This window comes from Stegodyphus dumicola, chromosome 2, assembly GCF_044657685.1.
Source record: "Stegodyphus dumicola isolate Sdum_Otavi_A_Nest chromosome 2, ASM4465768v1".
Lineage (NCBI taxonomy): Eukaryota > Metazoa > Arthropoda > Arachnida > Araneae > Eresidae > Stegodyphus > Stegodyphus dumicola.
In genome coordinates this window covers 179621454-179633728 of record NC_140769.1, presented here as the reverse complement: position 1 = coordinate 179633728, position 12275 = coordinate 179621454, and the positions used below count along the sequence as shown (strand labels likewise).

The 12275-nt window shown below is 34.5% G+C and overlaps 1 protein-coding gene across 2 annotated transcripts in view; it reads left to right on the top strand.

Annotated features, from left to right (window-relative positions):
- The window catches only part of LOC118206091 (uncharacterized), a 167196-nt gene that overhangs the window by 112753 nt on the left and 42168 nt on the right, over positions 1–12275 (top strand). For both annotated transcript variants that reach the window (XM_085811479.1, XM_085811480.1), the window contains exon 10: positions 7731–7881. In XM_085811479.1, the coding sequence (XP_085667605.1) occupies positions 7731–7881 (151 nt within the window). The remainder of the gene's footprint in view (positions 1–7730; positions 7882–12275) is intronic.

Sequence of the window (12275 nt, the reverse complement as noted above, 5' to 3'; positions counted from 1 at the left end):
CAGTAAGTTCAAAATCGAAAAGCATTTCGAATCAAGGTCAGTGCCGCCAACATAGTGAAATATGGTTACTGGTTCTCGCTCGCTTCGAATATTCGTAATGCATTTCCGATCATCGCGTAAAAAGAAAAACATCCAATGTGCTTTGAAGGTCAGCAACCTCATGAGTGAAATAGTGCTTTGTGCACATTTTGCGTTTTTCAGTGCTCTTATTAAAAAAATGGAATATTAGCAAAAGTTATTAATGTGATATTGAAGTGGTATGAAGTATCAAAAATTATTAATGTGATATTGAAGTGGTATGAAGTTCCAAATGGAGTAACTTGCGTTTTTAATTAACTTTGTATTATAAGTAATTTTGCATTTATAAGTAATTGCGTTGTTTTACGATTTATTGATGACGATGTTTTGCTTAAATCATTTTAAAATCAAAATTAATAATTAAAAAATATTAAGATTTATTTAAAATGTAGTTTTATATTTCTGAATAGGGAAAAAGAAATTATTTGGTAAAAATTAGGTAAGGAATTTGAATGATTTACTTAGGGAATATTCCTAATGCGAATAATATTTGTACTATAGTTTAAATTTCTTTGAATTTATATTTTTACTATATTTTAAGAATGAAATTATTGTTTGAAAATTTTAAATTCTAGGAATTTCTTTAATGTTTTCAAGATAAACGTTGAAGGCTCTCACCTTATGAAAAAATACATTTTTTATATAAGCATTTTTATTTTTTCATAAAATAAGAGTGTGCTTTTAATTTTTGACAGCAGTTTGAAAAAGGCCAGTTGCCTCTATCGAAGGAACGGAGATCTTTTCTATAGTAACTGCTAATTGGCAAATATTTTGGTCACTGGTGAAGAATAAACACCAGTTTGCTCAACTGATAAACCAATAAGATGGAAATGCTAGTATTTAGAGAAAGTTGTGGAGTCTTCTTAAAGTTTTGTAAAGAATAAGTAAATTTTAAATGTCGTAAAAATAGTGAAAAGTTTGAAATTTGTTGTGTTTATGAATGATGTGTTACAAAATTTTTATATTTTAAAATGCCTTCTTTCAAAAACATAATTATGGAAATTCTAACACATAACATGAAAGTTGGCATCTTAATTTGTATTATAATAGAAATATTTTTCATCAACAAAAACTGACTTGTATTTGAACATTTACTTAGTGAAAAAATTTGAACTTTTACCATGTGGAACTATCAAGAACTTTACAAAAATTTCATTGGACATTCTTACCTCAGAACTCTAAAATATGCTTTTGTTTTAAAAGAGTACAGTGCTAAAATGAATAATTCAATTCAAAATTTTATGACTTCAGTGAAATGTCAAATTGAGTCAAAATATCGGTCAAAATTTTATGACAATAATTTTTTTGTTTAATAGTTAAATAGGTTTGTTAATATTTTTGTATTTTCGAAATTATATCTTCCACATTTTTGCTGCTTTAATGCTTTTTCTGCCACCCTGCTCACCCAGCCTTCTTTTGAAAGCGGGATATGTAAGATATAGCAAAATATGATAGCTGTTTAAAAAAAAAAAAAAAAAAAAAGCGACCTCAAAATTAACATTCTAAATTTGGTGATCTGCCCCTAAATTTTTCTCTTCTCACAGGTTCCATATTTTTCTATCTTACGTAACGTTTTAATTCGTTTTAATGCAGATGCCTCTTGTCCAATCAAATTAATTGTAAACCAAACCTAAAGTCAAACTTTCCCACTCCCAACCTTCTTCCACTGAAAGTACTATAACTCTGCCCCTTTTCTGCATAAGCTCTTCTGGCTGCAAGATGCTTTTTTATGTATGATGCTGCCACTTGCTTGCTTAAAACAACGTCGTACTTCAAAATGCATCTTACTGTATTCATATATAATTAGAAAACATCTTGTCTAAAAAAGGATGATTTGATATGCGTAAAAGAATAAAGATTTTGATTTTTCAAGATATGTGCTAAATTGCGTCATCATGCATGTGTGTGCGTATGTATATATATATGTATATATGTATATATATATATACACATGCAAAGTAAAAGGCAGTTAATATCTAATCCATTTGTGAGCTGACAAAAGCTTGTAGCTTTTGTGCAAAGATTAGGCAATTTATTCCAATTAATTAAATTGTTTACTTAAATGCTTGATTATATATACTGCTGGCTATTAAAATTGCAGCACCATGAAGGAAAGCAAGTATAAAAAAGGTATTTATTGTATGTATACAGTATGGCATGAAGACAAAATAATCAAACTTGTAAGCAGTCTGGGGGTTGCAGAGGTACAAAATTAATACAGTCAAAAGTCGTTAATTCGGACACGCATAATCCGGACCTCAAAGCTAAAATCTTTCTGCGCATGCGCCGCATTGACGCATGCGCATAGGCGTTTTACTCGTGCGCGCAAGACATTTACCACTGCGCATATGCGTCTGCGCAAGTGCAGAATACGTTTTCGCGTGCGCGTTTAATATATAACGGACGGTATAAGCTAAAATTATCTAATTATCTATTTCAGTTAATGTTGATGATTGCGTTGTTCTTTAATCTTCGAATTGGATCCGGCTTATTATTTTTTGCAGACTGTAAGAGCAATTTTCTAAAAGTAAGCTTGAACTTTCGATTATGTCAAATAGAATTTCCGATGCTGGAGCTCCCAAAGGATCTAGAAAACGAAAGTATGTTTCGATGTCCATCAAACAAAAAACGAATTGCTACAAAAAATGGATAAAGGCATATTCTTTGTTTATCTAACCGTTCCGAAATCTGTTTATCAATTTTACGCTGCTCTGCGCGGGGGGGGGGGGTACGTCGCGGCGCGCAATGAACTGGAAGTTGATTTGTCAACACTATCGTTATCTTCAGGGCAGATGATTTTATTTTATTCGGCTTATAATTCCTTACTAAATGTAGTATTTAATTTCGGTGTACTCCATCTTTGATATGATTTAAATCAAATTCCTCGTCATTATAAATATCACGAATACAAATCAAATAGTTTTCTGGTTGCAATTTTCTAATTTCGGCTATGCGTAAGGTATGCTTTACGCATCCGCGCATTGAAAGAAATGTTTAATAAAGTAAACAAATAAATATTAGGCTTCTTTTTTGGTAAATTTTGATACCCTTTAGATCATAATTGCTCATTATTTTATAAATTACAGTTTCATATTTTTAATTTTATAATTTCTGCATGCCATCTTACCAGATTTAAACTGATGATCTATAATCCGGAAAAATCGATAATCCGGAATCGCCGAAGTCCCGACGAGTCCGGATTAGACTTTTGACTGTATAAACATCTGCCAACCGTGGCAGCTAAAACTGTCCTTACACAGTTAGACATGGAGTCAAATTGTGCTTGAATGACAGAAACGGGCAACTCATCCCTTGCTGCTTCAAGTCTATACCACACTTCTTTGACAGTATTAGCTGTAGAGGGGCAGTGTTCCAGTCTTTCAGTAACCCATGACCAGATGTTTTCATTGGGTTAGGTTATTTAATTTAATTACGGCAAAGCCTCGAGGGCTATATGCCTAAGGGGAGGTATGCCTTCATGGAGGACTTTCCAAGGGAAACTGGCTCGTATACACGTTACACATGGGGAAAACCACGAAAACACCCATGCAGCCAGCCCGTTCGTAAGATTCGAACCTCGGACCGAACTACCAGTGTTCAGCGACTTTACCGCTCAGCCGCTTGTGGGCTGTTTTCAATGGGTGACAGATCTGGCGACCATGCAGGTCAGATCAGCACTCGAATACCTTGTGTGTCAAGGAATCTCGGAACACGGCATGCAGCATGTGGTCTTGCATATCTTGTTGAAAGATGCCATTTGGAAGGCCTCAAAGATAGGGCACAACCACAGAACATAAGATGTCAGAAATGTACCGATCTGCGTTCAAATTACCGTCGATCCGAATTAGAGATGTGCGTTCATGTGCCCTATGGCTCCCGAAACAATCATATCAAATGCATATCATGCAAATTGATATGAAATGCAAGCAGGCAACTTGTGGTCTCCTTAAAGCTACCAGACACATGTACGGCCATCAGAATTACTGCACACAGAACCAACATTGTGCCACTCCAGTATCCAGCTTTGTCATTCGGGACACCAGAGTCTCCATCTCTCTCTATGTTGCATTGTCATGGGAAGCCGAAGTAATGGTCACTATGCTGATAGTCCACGCTGCTACAAACGTCGACGAACCCTGGGAGTGGATACTGGGTAGGCTGGCTGCAAACATGCCCATTTCCTGACTAATGGTCTGTGATGTGGTTGTATGGTTTTACAGGGCTGACCTAACAATATATCTCTCATCTCAGGCCGTAGTCATGGGAGGGCATTGAGATCCTGCATGCTGTTTAGTATGACCCTCAGCAACCCATTGATTCCATATTCGCATGACAGTGGTTGAATGTTGACCAGTACAACGGTGATGTCATGGAATGATAATCCACACTCTCAATAGGCAATGATCCTGCCTCTATCGAATTCTGACACTTGCTGGTAAGCATTTATTCTTCTTATTCGAGGCATAACATGATATTCATCTTATATAAAGCACATTCCGAAAGAAAAATCTTCACACAGCTTTCCTTTTATGCAGTGCTTCAGACGTAGGTTCTCCCTCCTGTGTTGTCTAAATGCACTGAAATATCCCAGCCTCTTCCTTTCATTTACATATCTCGACCTTTTTTTTTTCCTTTCATGTGATTTTAATGTTCGTCATATCATTCCTTCCTGGTGTTGCAATTTTAATGGCCCGCAGTGTATATATATATATATATATATATATATATATTTTTTTTTTTTTTTTTTTTTTTTTCTTCTGAAATGTTAGGTTTACTTAACACAAAATTTTATTGCAAGTGTCCTTATGCAGTCATGTTTTTATTAGCAATTTCAGTAATATGTGTTTATTGTATGACAGATAGCACTTAAAACTTTAAAGAGGTTATCACACATGGCTACAGTCCCTGCTAGACAGGACTTTTCTGAGAAACGAGATTCTGGTAGCACTGGTTTAAACGGAAGGATTGCTAGAAAGGCCCGCCTGAAGCAAAGTCCCGCCTAGCGGCGGAAGCAATGTTGCGGCTACGTGGGATTTTTTCAAACCTCACCGAAAATGTCTCGGGTCCCGGGTAAAGACAACCAATCAGACGAAAGTTCTGTTTCTGAAGGATCACGTGATCTCGATTGAGTGATAATCGATTACTGTTTGGCGTTCAAGTCTTTGTAGTAAGTAAGAATGGTAACCTAGCTACGTGCGTTTCCTGGAATTGTGCGGGTTCTGAGAATTGTCTCTTTCGACAATTGGAACTTTACTCTGCACTTACTTATTCCTTATGAGAAAGAACTGAAGAAAAGTCTGAAATTTGAAAAGAAACTATGAAGTTTCTTTTCAAACTTCAGAAAATTTAATCTAAATTAGTATGAAAATTGTATGCGTTTTTAAGCCTTATTTAGACTGCAGACTGTGAATGAACAGGTCTTTATATAAATAAATTATATCTAAAATGATGTTTTCAGCTGTTCGGTTTCCTTTAGGTAGAATTAAAGGAAAGTACAAGTAGCATGTTGAAAGCAATATACTACCTTAAGAGTTTGGAAAGTAGAATGAATGTGTTTAAGGGTCTGTGGCAAGGTTGATTAAACAATTTTAAAATATACTCTACTATGCTAGGAATATTTTTAGCAGAAAATGCAAGTTTTTGTAGCTAGCTGTTTTGTTGTCCTTATTCTCATCTGGCAGTATCTTTAAAAGAGGGGTGAACACACTGTATTTCCTGCAAGTCCCTGATTAAGAGATTTCTCTAAGCAGATTTATTTTATATAAATAATTTATATTTTCATTATATATGTGTGTTATTATACAGTACAAAGTTTTAAATACGGATGTCCATAAGCCGGAATGATCTATAATCCGGACCTTAAAGCTACAAACATTCTGCGGATGCATATGCATTTATGCATGCACATAATACCTTTACACATGCCCATAATACGTTTACGCGTGCACGTTTAATGTATAACAGATGGTATAAGCTGGGCTAAAGTCATCTTATTATCTATTTCAGTTAAATGTTGCAGATTGCTTTGTTCCTTAATCTTCTAATTAGATCCGGCTTATTATTTTTTGAAGACTGTTAGTGCAGTTATATAAAAAGTAAGCTTGAACTTTCAATTATGTCAAAAAGATTTTCTGATTCTGGAGCTACCAAAGGATTTACGAAGCAAGAGCATGTTTCGATGAACCACTTCCAATAGTGAAAAAAGTGACAGAGAGGTTATTGAAAGCAAAAAAATTTCGATTGACAAATTAGTCGGTATTCTCGACACAGCAATTACAGGACTTGAACAGTGGAACTGAACAAGAAATTATGTCTGTTTATAGAATTAAAGAAAAAGTATCAGCACAAAAACGAAGCAACTTAAACAACTTACATTGAAAGAAATGTTTAATAAAATAAACAAATAAATATTAAGCTTTTTTTTTTATAAATTTTCATACCCTTTAGATCATAATTGCTCTTTATTTCATAAATTACGGTTTCATATTTTTAATTTGATAATTTCTGCATGCCAAGTTACTAGATTTAGATTGATGATCTATAATCCGGAATCGCTGAAGTCCCGACAAGACTTTGTAACTTTCTGTAGATTTAAAGACTTTGTACTGTATATGTTTCATTATACAGTAGATTTTTTACCTTGGTGTGAAAGTATATGGATTAGAAAATTTCATGTATTATTCATCATGTCTTTGGTTTATATTTTTCCCTTTTTAATTTTTGCATTTAGATGTTTTCTGTATAAAGGAAAAAACAGAATAACAATTGCAGTTTAAGAGTTTTGTTAAGATTTATTGAGTTTAACAGTTTATCTTAAATACAAACTATTTTTTTAATATGAATCATATGCAAAGAAAATATTGTCAGTATTAAGGGGGAAAGTATATTGGAGAGGAAAATGATAAAAGATTACCTCCCTCCTTCTACTGAGAAAGAACTCTGTTCTCAAAACATTTTGAAATATTTACCTTGTTTATGCCATTAAACCTTGTTTATGCCTTGTACCTTGTTTATGCCATTAAACAAGAGAAAAAATAAATGAATACATTATTTTTGAAAATTCAGCTATAAGATTTTGTATCTCAGTTCTAATTTTGCTGTTATATTAAACAAATAGACAGTTGGTTAATAAGGCTACTGGTAGTTAACAAAATATGCTAGAATTAAACTTTTTGATTCATTAAAACAAAATTTCTGTCCTTTAATCCTTTTCTCTTTGCTACCCCCCGTTTTGTTTGCATGAGACTCAGAAGTGCATTTTTAAGATGCAAAATAGTGTCTGTAAAGCTACGGACAACGAAATTTTTTGCCCATATCAAATACATAAACTGAAAATTAATTAAAAAAGATAGTGGAATATCCATCAAAAATAGGAATTTATCCGAAACAAAAAAACTCATGTTTATTATAAAGGAAGCGCTGTAGAATCTTGTAAATATAGCATTAATTTTTTAAGAAATTTCTGTGTAAATATTACCATGAAATCTGCCATATTGAATTTTTTGAAAAATCAAACTTGTTTTTTTACTTCAAAAAACAATGGATTAAGCAATCACTTATTATCGTAATTCTACTTTTCGTGATTAGTCTATGTTTTTGTGTAAGCCATATATAGAATTTTGAATCTCATCTCATTTCTAAAATTTTTATAGGAACGCTATGAATATTCTACATATAGAAGACTCAAGGACCGAAAACGCTCTCATGTTGAGGAAGTTTTAAGGGAGGCACTCGAAAGAATTGAACACATCCACGGAAGAGGAGTCGTTCGTGTAGAAGAAGAATTGCAGGAAACTGAACCAAGTATGTTTAACAACTTTGTAAAGGAATTTTTTAATTTGCATACAAATATGTTTCACTTACATACATCTTTTGTGTATTTTTTTAAAATTTATCATTTATAATTTGTTGTATAATGTACATAGTAATATTAAATACTGATACTTCTTGTTTTTCAAAAGGGTAATAACAGTCTGTAATAGAATAGAAACGTAGTTGTAAAGACCACATAGATTTGAACTCTTAATTCGACTTTTAAGAATTGGCAACAGCTTGTTGTAGTTACTTTCCTGTCCATCCTTGATTATTTTAAATGATTTTAAGAAGACCAGTATTTTTCATGATATTACTAGAATGACAGCACATAATCTCTCAGGCTGAACCTCTATCTAATATTATCTTTGTTTATGTAATTTAGAAAGTTACGTATGCCAACCGTGGAGTTGTTTATATTTTCGTTTTGAACACGTTCTTTTTATGAGAAAAGGAGAAAAATGGCTTCGAGTTGCATTTCACATGTATTTTGAGAAATTAATGAGTATTATCTTACGTAATTTATATTTTGATATGTTTAAACTAGAACTGTAACTTTATTGCATATGTAAATAAACTGTTTGTGTTATAATGAGATGTTTCATTGAGGGATTGATTACACTTATTTCCATTACTAATTCTTCTGATGTTCGAAGGCAAAATGAGACATAATTGATGCTAGCAACACAGTTAGTGCGGAAGTGGCCACTATTATGATTACACAATGCTCATTTATGTTCCTTGGACGCCCTGACTCTCCGCTACAGTAGGCTTTCCTTTCCGTGATCCATTGTCGCCAACACCGAGCAGCTACTAATATTGCTGTGACTGAGGAGGCAGCCAATACACCTATTCAACCAACCTGTTTTCTATGTGTTTCTTCTCAAAGTCCAGTAACTGCTCGGAGTGCCGGCGGTTACATCTCAGAGGCATCTCTAGTCACAGTACCATCCATCCAAATTGACAGATTTATTTAAATAGCCTTATGGAACAAGCAATCATGCTTCTAAACTCTCCCAGCTGTGAATCTCATACATCATAGCACACTTATCCTTGTCTCATTTGCATTGAAATTTAAATCATTGCCTCTTACCAGACTGCATTCCAGCCAATTTTCATGCTTTTGGCTCGATTTCTGCCAAGTGAATATATATATATATATATATATATTGTGACAGAGTGTATATATATACTGTTACATGCTGTTTAGTGCATTCCTCAGTAGTCAAATTTTCAGAAAATGAAAATTTTAAGAATATGACTTATTTTGAAAAGTCATAGAAATTAAAGACACATTTGAAAGATATTTTATGTGCTTATAATGAGATATATGATAAGTAATATGAAAGGGAGTTTAAAAGAGGCTCCTACTTATCCTCATATACTTTCCATCACTTGTATTTTCAGTGACTTGATGTTTAATTCCCCACAACTTGGTTGGCTTTTTTTGGGGAGGAGTTACTTATAGTATCAATACAGGCCATTTGGCATCCATCCTAAGCTAGTCCCTTGCATGCTTTGTCATAAAATAAATTAATTAACTGTTTTCCTGTAAATCAGGCTAATATGCTAGTCTTTCTGTTGTTAGGTCTTTAAGTATTCTTTGTGGAGTATAAAATATTATTAATTTTACTTTATACCTGGTTTTTAAAGTATGGGCTTTATTTCCTTAAAAATGTGTTTGTGTGTACATTGGTGTGCAAAGATTAAGAACGGAGTTGAAAAATAGCTTATTGGTGGAACAAAGAGGCAAAGCAGACTGTAAGACAATCAGGAGATTGACTAGGGTCAGGTACAGTAGCACATGCACATATAATGCAGCAAGACATAATGAGGGGAGTGTTCGAAAGGGTATAAAGATTGTTGGCAGCGTGAGCTCTATTTCTGGGAAGCTATTGCATGGTGTATATCATTTTAAACAATGTTGAGTTGCTGTGTTAAATGTTGAACAATCAATCTGTTAGATGATATCTGGGTGATTTTTATTGTCATTGCAAAGGTTGAATCGTTTTAAAGGCTGAGGAAGGTCGAAGGGTAAAAAGTGTGGCTGCAGAGTTTGGGATTGCACACAGCATCGTTTTATGACTTTGGAGAGCATTTCAAACTAAAGAAACAGTTCAGCAGTGGTCATCTATGAGCAACCACAGCAGCAGACGACCGGTATATTGCATTACAGGCAAAAAGCAATAGGTGGCAGATGGCAAGATCAATCTTAAGACACATGGAACAGGCAATTGGACAATGATATCATGTTTTACCATGGCCCAGGAGGCTGCACAGTTGTGATCTGTTTGTATAACAACCTTTAAAGTGTATCCATTAACATCTGCTCATTGGAGAAGGCATTTTATGTGGTTCAAAGAACACCAGAATTTGAAAGATAATCGGTGGGATTGAGTACTCTTTAAGGATGAGAGCAGATTTAGTCTGAGTAGCGATTTTAGGCACTTGCATATCTGGAGAAGGCAGACGAACATGCCCAAACCCCTCCAACATCATCAAGAGACCAGTTTGGAGGTCGTGGAGTTCTTGTTTGGAGAGGCATCATGCTTCATAGCTGGTACAGACCTTCCCACCTACCAGAAGATTCAGTCACCAGCATCTGCTATTGTAATGAGATTCTTCCTCCTTACGTGCATCTTTTCCGAGGTGCTATGGGTCCTCAGTTCCTCTTCATGGACAACTATTCTCCACCTCATCGCAGAGTTACTGTCAAAGATCTGTTGGAGAGTGAGGATATTGAACGCATGGATTGGCCAGCAAGGTCTCCGAATCTAAATCCTATCGAGCATGTACGCAGTATGTAACTCGTCACCAGTAATGATTCTGTATAATAGTGTAAACATTTGTTTCTTTTATCTTTATTAACCTTGTTTGTTTTGTTACGTTTTGTTTGTACTGAATTTGGCTTCTAACCTAGGATATTGTTCTGTCCGGAATGTGCAGTCCCCGGGAGGGAGAAGTATTGTGAAATGCCTAGCTGTGGTGCAATAGTTTCCCTCAAAGCGGGATTAGTATTGCCAGAAAATGGCAGGGAAAGGCAGGGTTGCCAGATTTTCGTTAAATTGCCCATTTGGCAATATTTGGTGACAAAATTTGTGTTATATTATAGACAGACGGAGAACATTCTAGAAGGCATTCATAGTGGTTTTTCTCGGGAACATTCAAGTTAGGTTAAAGCTATATATATCCTGCTTGTACACAGAGTAGTGTAGAGTGTCTTGAGCTCAGAGATTATCTTGAGAGCAATCAATCAACTGAGTCGAAAGCTGTACTCTAGTGCTTTGAAGCTGTATTCATCGTTATAAATCTGAAGGCTGTATTGCTGATTGTTTTAGTGTGTTTATCATAGTTTTTTGATAAATCTAAACATGACTTTGGAATTGTCCTGTGGCAGAAAAAAAAAGGGGGGGGAAGTTTTGATTATTTATCAAGTGTTATTGTCAATTACTGTATTTTCCAGCATATAAGATGCACTTTTTTTCTCTTTGAAAATAGGTCTGATAAATAGGGTGCGTTTTATACATCGATACTCAATTTTTGTTTACATTAATTTCTGGAAATTTCCTCTATTCGGAGTTATGAATTTTTTTTCTTTTTTCCTTGCGGAGTGTGGGTATATTATAGTTATGTAAAGTTCAGTGAATGTGCATGCACTGTCATCGACAATAACAGCTGGGTTCATTTAAACTGTCCAATTTTTTTGAACAACTTTTAAGTGTGTGAAATTTCTGCTGTTCAGTTTTCTTAAGTTTGTTAGCATGTCATGGCTCAAAAACAACATCAGCGTTGGTATAACATAGCATACAAGCTACATGTGATTGTGTATACTAAAGAACATGGAAACAGGGCTGCAGAGAGGCATTTCGTGTCACCCCCAACTGAGAAAATGATAAGAACTTGGCAGAATCAGGAAGAGGCTCTAAAAAAAGCGAGTGACAGTAAACATAACCTATGAATGGAACTACACAAGGGCCTGAACTTGAGTCAGAGATGAATACTTGGATTTTAGACCGCAGAAAAGCTGGGCTTTCAGTCTTTATAAAAAGGATTTTTTTCCAAGCGAAAGCGATGGTGACTGTTAGAGAGATTGCCAATTTTACTGGATTATCATCGTGGTGTTCAAGATTCATGAAGAGAAACCAGCTAGGTATGCAGACTAAAACAAAAATATCACAAAAGATGCCAGACGAATATGAAGAAAAAATTATTGAATTTCATTGATTCATCATTAATGCATGAAAGCAAGAAAATTTTGAACTTGCACAAATAGGAAACATAAATAATGGTTCCTCTGACTTTTGATGTGCCCTCAAACAAAATTGTAAATTATAAAGTTACAAAAAGTGTTACTGTTAAAACTTCAAAGCACAAAAAAACTCACT